This window comes from Candoia aspera, chromosome 3, assembly GCF_035149785.1.
Source record: "Candoia aspera isolate rCanAsp1 chromosome 3, rCanAsp1.hap2, whole genome shotgun sequence".
Taxonomy (NCBI): Eukaryota; Metazoa; Chordata; class Lepidosauria; order Squamata; family Boidae; genus Candoia; species Candoia aspera.
In genome coordinates this window covers 209,220,827-209,236,813 of record NC_086155.1, presented here as the reverse complement: position 1 = coordinate 209,236,813, position 15,987 = coordinate 209,220,827, and the positions used below count along the sequence as shown (strand labels likewise).

Genomic DNA, 15,987 nt, shown 5'->3' with positions numbered 1-15,987 from the left:
CTCCCCCCCATGTTCAGGGGGACCCACTAGATGGATGTTGAAAGAGGAGAGCCCAGATAGTCCGTGGCAGCCCCCTTTCCGATCGCTTTGCATTCAAAGGCTTTTGCGAGCTGCAGCTCCCTTGATCGGATGCGTGGAGTGGCTAGACTGGCGTCGGATTAAATTGGGTGATGTCGGAGGAATGGATGGGGGGAGGGGGGGAAGGTAGGTTACAAATGTCTTATCAAGTCACCAATTGTAATGTGTTCAAAGCCTTTGTGTTGGTTGAGACCTTCTGAGGTGGCCCAAAAGCTTTGCCTGTGCCTGAGTTCGGCAATCTCTTGCTCAGTGGTGCTGTTGAAGTCCCGTTTTTCCAAAATGGTCACTCTGAGGTTGGCCACTGAGCATTCTGGGAGCATGAACTCCTCTGCTACTACTTTGTCCCAAGTCCTGATGATGAGCTTGTGTCCGTGAATTCGTTTGCACAAAGTTTGGTTTGGTCTGTGTGTCCTGTGTAGAATCTAGAGGGGTTTTGCTGGCAGATGATGGCACAAATTGCAGTGGAGGAAGAGCATGTGAAGGCACCTCTAATCTTGTGTGTGCCCTCGTTGGGACCTGCAATGGTGCTGTTGGTGCAGATGGGAGGGCAAAGTGGGCATCTGGGTGGGTTGCAGGGCAACAGCAGGAAACAGCTTTGTGTTTAGCTTCTGCTCTCTTCTGCCCAGTCTCTCAGATGGAGATGAAGAAGCCGTTCCTCCTCTCTTCCATGAAGCTCCCTCTGCAGGACCACAGCAACAAGGTGAGCTGAAGGCAAAAGGAGTGGCCCCCCGCCACCCAGCTGCCCCCATTTCCTTCCCTCTGCAGGCTGCTGAGTGGCTGCTCGGCTGAGTCCCTGCCGTGCAAAGGCCTGCCTGGCCCTTCTGAGGGATGTGGCTGATATTCTGTTGCAGGTGCAGCAAGGATTGGGGCTCACCCTTGCCAGCTTGAGGGGGGGCGTGAATTCCTGTGAAAGAGGGGCACAGGGAAGTTTGAGAATGCCTGGCTGACTCTTCCTCCTCCTCCAAGTGGCTGCGTTGGCAGAGCCTTGCTGATCTCGTCGCCTTACACAGGATCCCCCTCTGCCGCCCCTTCCCTGATGGACTGCTGTCTGTCCAGCCTCTGCGAAGGAGAGCTGGCCACCCCACGCAATCTGGGAACTTACTCTCTGGAGGCCCTCTTAATGTTTAGCCGGAATGTGGCGCCCCCAGAAGAGGAGCCCAGTGGGTGGCAGAATTTTGCACCATGCTTGCGCTTAGCTCATTGCTTCCGTCTCCTGACAGTTGCCGTCTGTGGGCCTGGAAGATGGGCAACCTCCCTCCTTGCTTCTCTGCAGGTGAAACGGGCCATGGTGCAAATGATCAGCGCCATGGCCCATCACGGCTACCTGGAGCAGCCAGGTGGAGAAGCCTTGATTGAGTTCCTTGTCCGCCAGTGCGCCCTTCCTGCTGACCAGGTGAGGCCCTGGAATTGCCCCTGTGGCCTAGGTCTCCCTGCCCCTCATGAGACCTGGCCCCACAGGTCAGGGGCTGGGCCGGAGGAAGAAGGCCTGGGAGAGGGAGCCAAGGCAGAGGTTCCTTGGGATGTCACCAGCCTGCCCAAACATGGACTATGTGGTGATTGCCAGCTTCCTGGAGGGGGCAGAGAAGCAGCCGGCTCTCTCTGCAGGGACAGGACAACAGCACCAGAGCTTGTAGAACGAGTCTCTCAATTTTGTGGGTGTTGGGAAAGTCATTTAGTTGGCCAGAACCATGAAAAGGTCATGTCGATGGACTGGATTTATACCCCCTGCCATCCGGAGACTCTTGGTGCTTACAATAGCAATGGCCATATGCCAGCCAACAATGGAATGGCATGACAATTCAGACAGCCAGAAGACAAATCTTGCAGTTGTAAAATAACGTGAAATCCAGTGACAACAGCTGGAGTAATGGACCAGTGATGTCCGTTTATCGTCCCCAGGCGCTCTGAAACAATTCCCCTCTTAAAAGCTTTGGAAAGACAAAAATGCGGAGGCCGGTTTGGTTTCCAGCAGGAGGCAAAATGCAAATGCAAAATGTGCTGGCCCGAGGGGGAATCCCACGCATGTTGGTAAAATAAATTTTTCCCAGGTTCTTCCCCAGTTTTGCCTTTCCTGCCATAAAACCAGGAAGACCCCAGCCATCCGTTCAGGACAATGACCGAAGTATTAACACCCAAACTTGCATGGGTTGCTCTCTGATGTGACTCGTCTTTTTTCTCCAGGGATGCCCTGGAAAACGCTCACTGCCTCTTCTGCTCAGGGCAGCCTTGTGTGTGGTGAGGCAGCTGGGCTCCCCTCGCCCCGCAAAAGTGAAGTGGTTCAGCCACTCTGTTGTGCAGGCTGGGCGGTGGCAGGGGGCCTTCCCTGGCCCTGGTGTTCCCTGCTCGGAGGGTGGCTGTGCTGGGAAGGAATGGAAGGGGAGCCCTACAGGAGGTCAAGGACAGGCTCGGGCAGGGTGGGAGCACTGTCCCCCCTTCTAGCCGGAGCTTGTGGGAGCCGGCCCCCACCACCCGGTCCTCCCCCAGGTCCCCCAGCAGCACCCCCTGGATCCGGAGGAGGTGACAGACAGCCAGCTCAGGAGCATCAGCACCAGCACCCTCTTCCTCCTCAGCAGCACCGTGGACAGAATGGTCGACGTGAGTCTGCCAAAGGAAGTGGCTGCTGGGGTCGGTGGCTCCCATGGGGCAGATCATGGGGCCAGGGCGGGTCGGTGGCTGGGGCTGCTGGAATTTGCCATTGAGCCCTCTTGAGGGGCCTGGTTGCCACAGCCGCCTCTTGATGCCTGAAACATGATGCAGGGAGGCCTTTGCAGGTTCTGCTGCTCTTGGTCCTTTGGCTGGGCAGAGGGGTCCTGCCAAGGCTTTTTTGCAGCCGGGCGCGGGAGGTGGCAGGCTGCTTCCTTACGGGCTGTTCCTTCCCCGAACAGGCTCTGTTGCCACTTCTGCCGGCTGAGCCGGTGGAGGGCAAAAGGTCTTTGCCGTGTTCTCCCCGCAGGTGCTCTGGCCCTCCCTGCTGGCCTTCGTGATCCCCGTGGCCCTGACCCACGCCCTGACCCCCCTGTGCAAGAGCCTCCTCTCCCTGGCGGCGCAGAGGCAGGAGCAGGGGGACTCGGACCTGCAGCTCCTCTCCGACTCCGACTCCGGGGGTTCGTACTGGCTTGGGGGCAAGCGGGGGGGCATTGGGGGAGCATTGGGGGAAAGAGTCTCTTGCTGAAGCAGGAGGCCAGCTCAGCCCTGGGGGGGAGGCAGCTCCAGCGGGTCTCTCGCAGCAGGTGGGAGCGGGCCGTCCCGTCCCTGGGGATGCGGGGCTGGGCCCGCCTGTTCCCTTTCCTGCTCTGCTCCCCCTTGGAGGTGCAGGGCCCCAGGGAGGGCTTCCCCCTGCACTCCTGGCCATCTGTCCCCACGCTGGCTAGGGCAGCCCAGAGTGGCTGGCCTGGCGTGGCCCATGCGGGGCTCCTGTGCTTGGAACTGGGATGCCCTGGAAAAAACTCACTGCCTCTTTTGCTCAGGGCAGTCCTGTGTGGGGTGAGGCAGCTGGGCTCCCCCCACCCCTGCAAAAGCTGTTCCTTAAGGATTGTTCTTTGTTTGCAGCAAACCTCCCGTCTCCCCATGCGTTAATGCCAAGGCTGCTGGTGAGTAGAAGGGAGGCGGCAGGAGTGGAGAACAGCCCTCTGCTTGGAGGGACAAAGGGGTGGGTGACCGGGTGTTAAGAAACCCTGGAATGGGCTCCCTCTGCCTTCTGCTGGGCATGTGCAAGAAAAATGGCCTCCACTCCCTTCCATGTTGCAGGGCACCAGGGGCCGTTTTCTGCCTTCGCCCCGGGCAGCAGGGTTTTGCTGTGGGCCCTGCCTTCCGGGCTCCCCAAGCAGATGCGCTTGCAGAGTCCTCTCCACCTGGGTCTGGGGCAAGACCCCACAAGACCACCACCCCATTCTCTTGCTCCCTCCCTCCTGAGGCAGATCGCCGCTTCCCAGCCATATGTCGGGGAGGGCCGTGGGGCAGCGGCCCTGCGTCTGCTGCATGTCCTGCACCTCAGCATCCACAAAGCAGCCGAGCCACTGTGGAGCAAGAAGATCCCTGCTTTGCTGCAGCATCTGGAAGGTAAGGCGGGAGGCGGCCCTGCAGGCCCCCACCAGCCTGGAGCAAGCCTCCCCAAGGTCTCCCCTACCTGGCTTTCTTCTCGCTGCAACTGGCCGATGTGGTCCTTTCTCTCTTTTGCACTTTTCTGTAAATGGGACGGACTGAAATGGCTTCTGCCTCGACTGACCGGTTTTATTGCTGGCTGCATCAAATATTGATTAAGTCAGTAATCAACTGTGTATGCCCTTCTCCTTCCTCAGAAAGTCCCTGATGTAGAGTGGGTCTCTTCCTTTGGGTGTGGGGGGCCTGGTTTCAGGTCAGTCCCCTTGCCTCCACCTGAGAGACAGCGTAAGGTGACGGGGAAAGTGCCAGGCTAGTGAGTTGCTGTTCTGGGGAAAAATAAGGCTTGAAGCACACTCAGATTTGAGTGCATTTCAAATAAAATGTGGGATGCTAAGTGATTGGCCTGAGTGAGTGCCTGGATCAGCCCAAGGCCCCTCCATTTTCTGAAATTCTTTTTTTTAAATATTTTTTTATTATTAATTGTTCAAGATATAATTAAGGTACATAACGCAGAATATAAGACTGGTAGAATACAAGTCTAAAAAAGAAACAGGAAAAGCTAAAACGGTGCAGGAATAAGCAAAAAAGCATATCAGAGCAGTGGCTTCTGACCTTTTCCAGCACAGGTATAAAAGTACTTAAAAGTTAATCCCTTACTATTAATAAAACATTTAGTAACATTGTATCTCTAACATCAAACCATTCAGTCATCAAAACCCAAAATCAAGACTTCATTCTTTTGCATTACAAACGAATAGTCCAAGAGCAGCTTCCAGATGAAGACGAATCTAGTTACGGCGTTTTCTCTTATCAATGCTGTCAGTTTAGCCATTTGTGCCAATTCCATCAATCTGGTCCTCCATTGAGGGAATTGGTGCATCCTTCTGTCTTTGAGCATGTAAGAGTCTTGCTGCTGTTATATATATGTTATATATGTTATAGAGTTCCATGTTGCTTTTCAAGCTGTTGGTCCAACAAACCAACCAACAGCTCTGGTTTCAATTGTAAGTCCACCTTAAGAATCTTTTGAATAATACTACATATTTGGTTCCAGAATTTCTTAGTTTTTCCACAAGTCCACCATAAATGATAGAAAGTTCCTTCCCCCGTGAGCATTTCCAACCAACATTACACGTTTTAGACAGCTTATTAGGAGTTAAATAACGGTACAGCATTTTATAAAAATTCTCTTTCAATTTATAGTTCCAAGTGAATTTCAGACCTTTGTTCCACATGTTTTCCCATTGTTCTATGTTCCCATCATAATATAGTACCCAAAGTTCTTAGCCCATTCAGTCATACAATCTTTAACATATTCATCTTCTTTGCCTCTATTATACCTTAAAAAAATCAAACCAGCTTTGAATCATTATGGAAAAATAGAATCATACAGCCTTGAAATCAATCCACATACTTACTCTTAATTTCTTATCCCACCTCATAGTAAACCAGAACATTTGTTTGTCTACATATTATACACAGGACATTTTTTATAAATGAATCAAGGAGCCCGAGTGCCCCCCTTAGCAAGTCTGCAAGAAACTTTCCCCATACCAGAGCTATCCCATTCTCGAAATAAACCCCGAGACAAACAGACCAGTTGTTACCTTGCGAGTCAAATTGCAGCTCCTTCCTGGGCAGCACATACCCATCAGCATGCCTCCACATTCTGGATTCTCACGATTGGGGAAAATGCCTCCTCCTTGATATATCTCTGCCACTCCTTTCAGAAAGCCGTCAGCTGATAGATACCTTTTAAAAATAATATCCCTAACATCTTGCAAAATAGCTTGAGTAGTTTCATGGAGAATTTGTTTGAAATCAGCACGCAGCTCGGCACAGAGTCCTGAGATGGTCCGCTTAAGGTCTTCCATACTCCAGTAAGTAAAATCTAGCTCCCTATGGAGGACTTCCAGAAGGTATTGAATGATACTGACAGAACAAAAAGTATGCAAACCAGCAGATGCAGCGTCCAGGGAAAGCAAGCAGAAGGCTGAAAACTCAAAACATCGAATTAAGCATGTAAGAGAAAGTAACATCCTTCAAGTTAGATACAAAACTAGGAACGGGGAGGTGCTTGTCTTTCCCTCAGTCCACCTTAAATGTTACATGGGAAGTAAGCCAGCAGCTAAAGGAAGATTTTAAGAGTAATCCAGCGACATCAACGTTTAACAGTAACAGCAAGAGCTTCATTTCTTCTTGCTATGGAGATTTTCTCTTGAGGTACAAATCTTTAAAAATACATAAATTGGATGATTTAGGAATGAGAAAGGCTCGACCTAGTGTCCCAAAGGGGCTTCAGCATGGTCTGGAAAATGGTGGTACCCCGGACTCCCGTCTCCTCTTACCGGATTAGCACCAACGCTGTTGATGATCTCAGGCTACGGGGTGACGTTCCGAAGTACAAATGGGGTGATTCTGAGTGTTTTCTATCCATGAAAGCACTCTAGGGCAACAGGAAAAGCCTGCCTGCGTCCCCAAAAAGAGTCCCGCACTGCCAGGTCTGCCCGCTGAGCTTGCAGGCAGTGTAAGCACTGGCACATTCAAGCATTCACACAGTAACAGTCTAGAGTCCAAGCTCCTTTTACTGTTTTAATGAAGCGAAATGACCAGCACAAGAGCAAAGCTGCAAATGGAGAGTTCCTGCGCAAACCTACATTTAAAACTACGTTCACATAATTACATTTTCCCCCACTTCCCACTAAAGTATGTCACCCCCCTTCCCAAACCAGGTGGCTTCTCTGGTGTATCTCCTCTCTCTGGCCTTGACGTGTGAACACCATCAATCCCTAGCCATAATAATCCAATTCACACTCCAATCCCGCGCCCCCTCCCATCTGGCAACACGGAGCCTGTTCCCAGTGATAAGAGACTAAGGGAAGATGCTCCGATAAGGGGTTCTGTGAACCTTTTGGTCGGAGGGGTCTGATAGGCAGTCTGTTCAGTTGACCATCTTTTCTCTCCATTTTCTGAAATTCTTGTGTTGCTGGCTAATTGAGAATTTGTGGGATGGATGCCAAAACAGGAGGGCATTAAAAGAGGTGCCAGGACCGAAATTCTGAGAGGATGGTCTCTGGAATTCAGCTGACCAGGGGTTGCTTTTGTTGGGCAAGTTCATAACCCTGCAACCTCTCTTTCTCCTGCCACCCCCAGAATTTCGATTTAGGCATCAGCCAAGGAAGCTTACATATTAACAAGGATTGAGCGTCTAGCAGGCGCTGGGTGCCTGCTATGACAAAAGAGGGAACGATTTTATTTATATTTCATATTTTGTCACAGCCTGTCTCACTAAGAATGACTCTGGGTGGTTCACAATAAAATTAAAATAACTACAGATTAAAATACATAAAAGCAAAATTCTTCATAAAAATATGAATATAAAATATAAAATTCAAGATGATGAATCCAAAGATCTTAATTTAAATGCATATAATTCTCCTCTTCTGCTCCAAGTAAGATGGCAGAGCCAGGTCTTCACTCCCTCTTGGAAGGCTGGGAGAGTGGGGGCCTGCCTCGGCTCTGGGGGCAAGCTGGAGGAACAATGATCTGATTGGGGTTAGAGCTGGAGATTTCTAATCTTGCAGCTCGCAAGAATAAACAGGAAGAGCCAGCTCCGCAGCCATGCTGGAGTGGGGGACAGCGGAGGGATGTGGGGGGGCGGGGCTCGGGGCTGTTCCCCTCGTCGCCCAAGCAGCTTTGTCTTTCCAGCAAACACCGAGGCTTCCCTGTCTCTGAAGGAGTGGCAGGACCAGCTGCTTCAGGTGAGCAGCCCCCTCCCCGCAAGGTTCTGGGGAAAAGCTTGGCACACAGGGCCTGGCCCGAGGGAGCCCAAGCACATCAGGGCATCACCCACCCACATCCCGCCCTCCCTTGGACTTCCCAGCGGGCACAACTGCTGCAATCCCTAGTAGTAATCTAGTTCCCTGGAGGAAGCTGGACTGCCCCTTTGTGCTTGAAGAGAAGCATGTATGCATGTGTGTTGTGCCAGTCTGGGTGCCCTGCCCTGCCCTGCCGCCATCCCTTCCAAACACAGACACGAACTTTGAGCAGGGCCAGGACTGTCAGGCGCCCTCGGCTGATTCCGCCCTCAAAATGCACGTCTCTCCCCGCAGTTCCTCCGGAAGACCCTGGCCACCATTTCAGACACGCCCTGGACCTCCCAGCTGGTCTTGGAGATGTGCAGGCAGCTGAGTGGCTACAACGGCTTGTCTCCAGAGAAGGTCTGCGGTTGGGTTGGTTGGAGGGCAGGGGCTGGCCCCACCTTCCCTGCTCGTGATCGCTTGGGGGTCCTGAGTTGGCCTGGGCCGGGGGGAGTGGTGGCCTCTTGCCACGTGGCTGGGGTAGTCTCTTCAGGCCAGGGGAGCAGGGCTCAGCCCTCGTGCTTGGGCAGGGCGAAGGGGCTTCCCTTATGGAGGGCGCTCTGCGCAGCTCCTGTGATGCCTTGAATTCTGGGGGTTGCCACAAGTCCTTGGACGGGTCCTCCTTGTCCTCCTGCAGAACTTCCTCTACAAAGCCATTGGGGTTGGCCTGGCTGCTTGTGCGAACAAGGACTTGGTGCGAAAACAGCTTCAGGACCTGCTGGAGACGGCTCGATACCAGGAGGAGGCGGAATGGGAGGTAGGCCACAGCGTGGAAACTCACACAGGGGAGGAGGGCTGGGTCTCCCGTGGCTTCCTGGCTAACGGGATGGGGCAGGGGGCCAAGGGGTGAGTGTCCCCGTCTGGGCTGAGTGTGGATGGGAGGAATGGTGAGAACCAAGCCAGCCTGGAAGGGCACCCTCCAGAGAGGCCTGGGGAACGCAGCCTGTTGGAATCAGACCTTTGCCAACTCTGGGAGGCCAAGCCAGGACTCGGCTCTCTCCTTGGGAAGGCAATGGCTGCTGGCCCCGGATGTTCCAGCACAGTCTGACCTGGTTCTCCCTTCCTCCTGGCCAGGGCCTGGCTGCCTGCCTGGGCTTTTCTGCCGTCACTCACCTGGATGAGGCTCTGGCCAAGCTGGAGGAATTCGTCAAGTCGGATGTCTTCAGAAAGTCTGCCGGCCTCTTCAGTATCTTCAAGGTGCGTGCCCTCCTGTCCTGGGGGGGCGTCCAGCGGGGGCGTCTTTGCCTCTGACGTTTCGTGGCCTAACTCCAGGACCGCAGTGACAACGAAGCTGAGAAAGTCAAGAGCACCCTCATCTTGTGTTACGGCTACGTGGCCAAGCACGCGCCCAGAGAGCTGGTCCTGGCCCGAATCGATGCCGATATCCTCCGGAACATTTTCCTCTACTTCAACACCAAGGTGAGCCCGGCCGCATCCTGCCGGGAGGGATGGCTGGTAGCCAGCCAGGCCCTGCTTTGGCGCTCGGAATTGTTAATGCCTGTTTCCTTTATTTTGCTCAGGTTCTGGGAATAAAGGTAGAAACAAAGGTACACCTTGCCCTTCTCTGTCCTGTCCATCTGCCTCTTTTTTTCTGAGAGCTTTGGGGAGAAGGAGCAGAAACACAACAGAGCTGGTGGGGCGGCTGGGCGCCAGCTGGCCGTAGATTCCCCTTGGCTCACCACGGCCCCCCTGCCAGCAGGGCTGTCCTGAGCCAAGTGGATTCGGAGGGATGGCAGCACCAGCTTGCCAGTCAGGCAGGTCTTGGGGTTGCCTCCCTGCGGAGGCCCTGGTGACCTCTGAGGGAAGCGTTCCCAAGGCGGGGAAGGTGAGGGGAGTCCCCCCTCACCTTTTAGTCTTAAGCCCGGGGGCATCGGGCAGCCCCTTTGCCAGGTTCAGACTGCACTTTGAAACTGGAACGAATGTCGGGAACAACTTTGGTCTGTGTGAGAAAGAAGCGGGGGGACGCGGGATGCTCTCCTTCACTGGCAGAAGTGCTGGCTGGGGGTGAGGTGCTGGGCTGGAAGAGGACCCTCTCCTTGCACAAGACCCTGGGAGTCCCGGGCCATTGAGAGTGGTGGTGCTGCCACAACAGGTCCTCTCGGGCCCAGGCAGCTTCCGCTCCCTGCCAGCGCATGGTGGAGATGGCAGGGGCAGGGCGTGCCAGGGTCTGTCGCTTCTTGCAAGGCCCTTCCCAAAATGGGTTAAACCTTGAGATGCCAAGCAGACCTGGGGAGGGGAGGGGAGCCTTTGGTGGCCCAAGCAAGCAGCCCACCCTCCTCTCGGTGAGCGTGGGCATGGGCTCTTGGCTGCTGGGGCAAGGAGGGGGGCTGGGGCCAGGGCCGCCCCACCTGAGCGCCCCCCAAGGGAAGAGCTGAAGGGCACGTGCAGGGCTGGCCCTGAAGGGGAGGCGCTTCTCGGGAAGGGCCCTGCTCTCCTTACTAACGCCTTCCTCCCGGTGTCTTTGCACTAACTCTGTGGGATGCGCGCTCCTCCCTCGAGCTTGCAGGCCGAAGGAACTGGGTGGGCTGCAGCTGTGCCCGGAGGTGGCTGGGTTCCTTTGGCTGGGGTGCCTGCTCAGGCCAGGCCTTCGCCCACAGCGGCTGGGCAGAAGGAAGCTGATTGCTCTGCAGCTTTGTGCAGTGGGAGCCCGGCCACCGTGGTTTGTGGCCCTGGCTGGTAGCCTCCCTGGGACCCCCAGGAGGCCCACCTTGGCTCCGCTGCCATGTCTCCTGAGGCCCGCTCTGGCAATGGCGGCACAAAGTCCAGCTTGCAGGCGGGGGAATCGCTGGGGAAGGGGCACCTTCTGGCCCTTGACAATCGGGCCTGGATTGACGGAGGCCCGAGTGACAAGATGGCTTTCCAGAAGAGCGGTTCTTGGGGCTCACGCGCCCCCTTTCAGTAGCCTCCCTGAGCCTTTTGGACATAGAGCGCCAACTTCCAGTTATGCTTTAATTAGCGACGGAAGCACATTCAAGTCCAGCAAGAAGGAAGGGCCAGCAGGATACCTGGGAACCTTCTGTGCCGCCAAATTCCTCTCCTGCCGCGTTGGCCCCAGGGAGCGTGGGGGGGGAGCGGTCCCTGCTCGGTGTCTTTTCCAGCCTCTCACAGCCTCCCCGGGCTCTCCGTCCCCAGGACGCGACCCTGAAGCTCTGCCTCATCCGCAGCGTCTGCCTCATCAGCCAAGCCGTCTGCAGCAGCACCCAGTCCGGGGACTTCAACCTCTCCCGCAAGGCGGAGGTGGTTGCACAGATGCTGGTGAGGGCCCGGAAGGTTTTCCCAGCAACAGCAGGGGCCGCTCCTCTCCCGGGCGCGATGCAGGGGCTGGCCCGGGGCAGCGATGCCCCCAGATTCCAGCCCTGGCAGAACTGCCGATCCCAGTCACTCCTCCTGCCGATGGGGGACGAGGACAGCTCAGCGGTCCTTCCAGAAGCTGCTTGATGCAACAGCAGCTGCTGCTCCCCGCCCCTCAGGAGAGCCCGGGCTGCTTGCGGAGACCTGCCCTGCCCTGCCCTCCCCTGCAGCAGGGAGGGGCGAGAGCCTCCCTCTGGGACGGAGCAGGGCGGCTGGGGCCTCACGCGGGAGCACCTCCTCCTCCTCCTCCTCCTCCTCCGCAGGACTTCATCAAGGCAGAGCCTCTGGACTCCCTGCGAACGCCCATCCGCCAGAAGGCCATGGCAGCCTGCACGTACCTGGTGTATCCTTTCCTTCCTCCCTCCTCGCAGTTGCGCCTGGGGAAGGACAAGGGGCTGGTGGCAGCTCTGGGGGATGGAATGACCTCGCCCAGTGGGCTCCAGACTGGGGAGCAGCTCTGCCTGCCCACCCTGGCTATGCAGGGCCCCTCTGATGGTCGACCTGCTCTAGGGCCCCCCACCGTTAACATCTCTCCCTTGGGCTGGGGGGGGGGCGCCCCTGTTGCGGCCCTGGCTGATTCTCCATGGGTGGTTGTCTGAGCAGCTTCAGCGCCCCCTCCAGAAGAGTCTCCTTTCCCAGCCTTAACTTGCCTGGCAGCATCCTGGAGCCCCCCCTGAGCGAAGCTGAGAAGGTGGAGCTGGTGGAGACCTGCCTCCACAGCGTCTTCCCTCTTCCTCCGCCGGACACGCCAAGGGAAGGAGAGGGGTCCGAGGCCCAGGCTGGGACGAAAGAGGTACCGGGGCCTGGAGTCTCGCTGGCCTTTGCGCCATCTTGTGGGCGGACGGGGATTGGTGGGTGCCCCCTGCAGGCATCCAGCCCTCCCTCCTTCGGGCACCAAGTTTCTCCTCCTCTGCACGTGGTATTGGGAGCTAAGGTCCGCTGCTGCTCCAGACCCCGTTCTCCCCCGCCGTTCAGCTTGCTGCCCGGCCCCTGCGGCTGAATGGCTCCTGCTTCCTTCTGACAGCCCCTCTGGTGTGCCACCCTCACTGCCCTCCAGGACCTGCTGAAGAGCCTCCTGCACCGGCACATGACTCCACACGGCCTGCAGACCACATTCGAGGTAGAGGCCTGTGGGCCGCTCGAGGGAGCTGCGTGGGGAGAGGCCTCTGGCGGCCAAGGGAGGGGTTCTGGGGCTGCATCTGCCTGCTCTCTCCGCAGCACCTGGGCCCCTGGATCAGGTCTGCCAAAGAGCATGAGCGCGAGAGAGCCGTGGAAGTCAGCGCTGCCCTCCTGCTGTTCTACCGGGAGAAGCTGAATGTCAGTGTGAGTCCTGCTCACGGGGTTTTGCCCCCCCACGTTGCGCCTCGGCAGGCTGCTGCTTCGTCTTCCGATGCCAGCCTGGGCCAGGCGGCTTAAGCCAGGCGGGAGCTGATGGCTGAGGGCCTGGCCTGTGTGTTTGGGGAGGGGGGTGTGACTTGAGGCCTCGAGGCCCTCGGTCTGGGAAGGGGAGCTTGTTGGTAGGCGTGGCTCCTGGCAGCCCTGGTCTTGCGTTGCCAGTCCTTCCAGACCCAGAAACAGAGTTGCGCCAGCTGCAGCTCCCCGGGACAGCTGCAGCTGCCTCCAGAGGCTCTCCTGATCTCTGGCCGGCCTGGCTGCGCCCCTTCCCTGTGACCTCTTGGCCTGTGGGTTTTGGCCATGGGGCTCAACCGGCCTCTTTCCTTGCGCAGAAGGTGGTCCCCTTCTACAACCTGGGGCTGCTGATGGCTCTCTTTGCTCCCCGCTGCACCGACTCTCTGCCCAGCGTCCGCCAGCATGCGGTGGACTGCGTTCATTCCCTCCTTTATGTGCAGCTGTGCTACGAAGGTAACGGGCTGCTGAGCCCCTGTGGTGGTGGGGGCTGCTCCCACACTCCTCCCAGCCCTTGGCTGATCCTGCGTCCTGCCCCAAAGAGCCTGAAAAGGTGCCTTTCTCTGTCATCAGTGTGGCGCCTCTCGGCAGACAGCAAAGAGCAGCGTTTCCTTTGCTGTATTGCCGTATTCCAGGGCCAGAAGCCGTGGGGCCCAAACGGGCAGGGTGCGTTGCGGCCTGGTGTTTGCTCCAGGGGGGCTGCCCAGGCTGGGGGGCAGGAGCGGGTGTGGCGAGGGGGCCAGCTGCGTGACACCGTGGATCTGTCTGCTGCTCTCTTGTAGGCTTTTCCCAGGATCATAGGGATGAATCTGTGGAGAAGCTGAAAGCCCTAAAGCCTGGCCTGAGGGATCCAGATGTGAACATCCTCTTCCAGACATGCTGCAACATCGCCAAGGTAGCGAGCCAGCCTCTGGGCTGCCTCTGGGCTCTGGAGGCGACCCACCACCTGCAGGGAGGGCCACTTCCACTCTGGCGAGACCGGGTGGTGCAGTGGGTCCTGTCGCAGTTCCAGGAGGGGGCGGATTTGCCCCGTTGCTCTGGGCTGCCTAAAGTCTCTCAGTGTTTCCAGACAGGGGGAGTGATGGTGCAGATGCTGATGGAGTAGCTGGCCTCTGGTTGCCCTGACTGACGCCTCTTTTCTCCCCCCCGCACCTGGGCAGGTTGTTGCGAAGCACTTGCCCCCAGACCAGTTGCTGAGCCTCCTCCTTTCTATGCTGGAGGGCCTGGCAGACCCTGACGGAAATTGCTCGCGGGCCGCCGCGGTGATGGTCAACTCCATCCTGAAGGAGCGAGGGGTGGTCCTGCTGGAGAAGGCGAGGACGTCTTGAGCTACCGGGCTGGGCTGGGCTGCTGCTCTGCGCCTCCCCTGCCTGATTCTGGCTGATCCTCCAGCGTGGCCCTTCAGGGAGGAGCCTAGGGCCACCCATCCATCCTGCCCCAGACCACTGCCCGCTCCGCCAGCCCCCAGCACAGCCCACCTGGGGTGGGGCGGCGTGAAGGGCTTGGTGGTCCCCCTTTCTGTCTCAGACCGAAAAGGGTCAGGGTGGCTCGTTTGCGTTGTGGGGAGGGATTCTGCTCCTTCCATTTCCCTGGCAGGGATGGGGGCTCCTGGGCTGAACCTGGCCAGATGCAGAGCGATCTGACAGGGGAGGGGCCCCAGCGGTGGTCTAGCCCAGGCCTTTTGCCTTCCCTTTCAGGTCTCGGAGCTCCTGGAAATGATCCACGCCAAGCTGCAGGAGGTGCAGGAGGAGACGGTCCGGAAGGCAGCCCAGCAGGCCGTCTGCATCCTGGCCGCTCAGCACAGAGCTGCGGTGGTGTCCAGCCTCCTCAGTCACCCCCTCCCCTTGGACAGGTAGGGGGGCCTGAAGCCCCTGCTGCTCAGGGGCCTCTTCTGGGGGCTGCTGGGAGCCCTTTCCTTCTGGGGCGCCTCAGGCCCTTTTCTGCCCTGGGGGGGAGTCAGGTGCTCCTGTGCCCAGGGTGCCCGTGTGACGGGGCAGGAACAGCCTTGCTAGGAGGGCAAAGAGGGGGACCCTTTCCACAGCGCCTTCCTGGAGGTTGCGTTCTGCTGCTCCCTGGGTTGCCCCACCCCTCCTCTCTCCCAGGCCGGCCAGGGTCTGTCTTTGGAATGGCGTGCAGCCCGGCTGTGTCCAGTTCCTCTCTCGAGGGAGGGGCCCTTGGAAAGGCAGCACCAGGCTTCACCACTTCAGCTGTTGTTGGGGGCAAGAGGGGCATGTCGGTTGGAGCTGGGAAATCGGATGAGTGCAGGGCTGGCCGGCATCCACCTCCCCATTTCCTGGGGCGCTCCTGGGGAGATGAGTGGCCTTGCCCTGGGGGTCCCGTCTCCCCTGGAGTTCTGCCCCAAAGTGACTGCCCCATTCTCTGTTATTTTAGTAGCAAAGTTAGCAAACAAGGACAGAAATAGGGCAAGGGCAGAGGCTGCGTTCTGGAGAAGGGGCGAGGGAGGCTCCTCCTCTGAGGCTCTGCCCCCCTGCAGCTGCAGCTGCACCATGTGGAGGGCACTGGCCTCGGAGCCCACCCTCACCTCCCAGGTCCTGGAGCTGCTGCTGGAGAAAGTGAACCGGGACGTCCCCTACAAAGAGAACAAGTCCTTCCTCCGGGGAAGCCGCTCGGAGCGGGTCGCCACCTTCCTCCCCCTGTCGGTGAGTGCCTGGGCAGCTGGCCTCCGTGCAGAGGTCCTGCCCCGCCCCGTCCATCCAGTCCGCCCCCCCCCCCCCGTGGCACGGGGGCACTGCTGTCACCCCTGTACAGGCTTGGGACAGGGCAGGTGGCCGCATCAGCCCCATCGGGCTTTAGCAGCCGAAGGGTCTCTGCAGCACTTCGCTGGTCTCCCCTGGAGCAGGACAGCTTTGTATTTTACCTCGTGAGGGAATCAGTGGGGCTTGGCTGCTGTGAAGGCTTCCTTCGCAGCCCAGCTGATGCCCAGCACAGCAGTCCAGGGACCTGGCAATCCTGCCCCCACCTGGGGAGGCTCCTGCTTCCGCCTGTGCCCCTGCAGGGGGCCTGGTGAGCCCCTTGCGGCTACAGGACGAGCCAAGCCCCCCCCCCCGGGGGGGGAGCTGCAGGCAGAAAGCCTGACTGGCGCGTCACGAGCCAGCCAGGAGAGAGAGGGTTACAGTGGCCCTTTGATAGAGCTGTTCTCTTTTGAGAGCAAGTTTCTTGAGAAGTTTGT

At 57.7% G+C, this 15,987-nt stretch overlaps 1 protein-coding gene across 4 annotated transcripts in view; it reads left to right on the top strand.

Moving 5' to 3' along the window:
- MROH1 (maestro heat like repeat family member 1) overlaps positions 1–15,987 on the top strand; it is a 37,841-nt gene that overhangs the window by 11,464 nt on the left and 10,390 nt on the right. The window contains exons 11-32 of one of the 4 annotated variants that reach the window (XM_063299783.1): positions 705–778; positions 1,352–1,471; positions 2,563–2,673; positions 3,032–3,182; positions 3,628–3,668; positions 3,996–4,137; positions 7,888–7,940; positions 8,292–8,399; positions 8,677–8,796; positions 9,114–9,236; positions 9,312–9,458; positions 9,560–9,586; positions 11,172–11,294; positions 11,654–11,733; positions 12,048–12,183; positions 12,415–12,510; positions 12,609–12,713; positions 13,118–13,253; positions 13,580–13,692; positions 13,958–14,110; positions 14,495–14,649; positions 15,292–15,457. In XM_063299783.1, the coding sequence (XP_063155853.1) occupies positions 705–778; positions 1,352–1,471; positions 2,563–2,673; positions 3,032–3,182; positions 3,628–3,668; positions 3,996–4,137; positions 7,888–7,940; positions 8,292–8,399; positions 8,677–8,796; positions 9,114–9,236; positions 9,312–9,458; positions 9,560–9,586; positions 11,172–11,294; positions 11,654–11,733; positions 12,048–12,183; positions 12,415–12,510; positions 12,609–12,713; positions 13,118–13,253; positions 13,580–13,692; positions 13,958–14,110; positions 14,495–14,649; positions 15,292–15,457 (2,480 nt within the window). The other 3 variants (XM_063299780.1, XM_063299781.1, XR_010067684.1) reach the window with 3 other exon arrangements.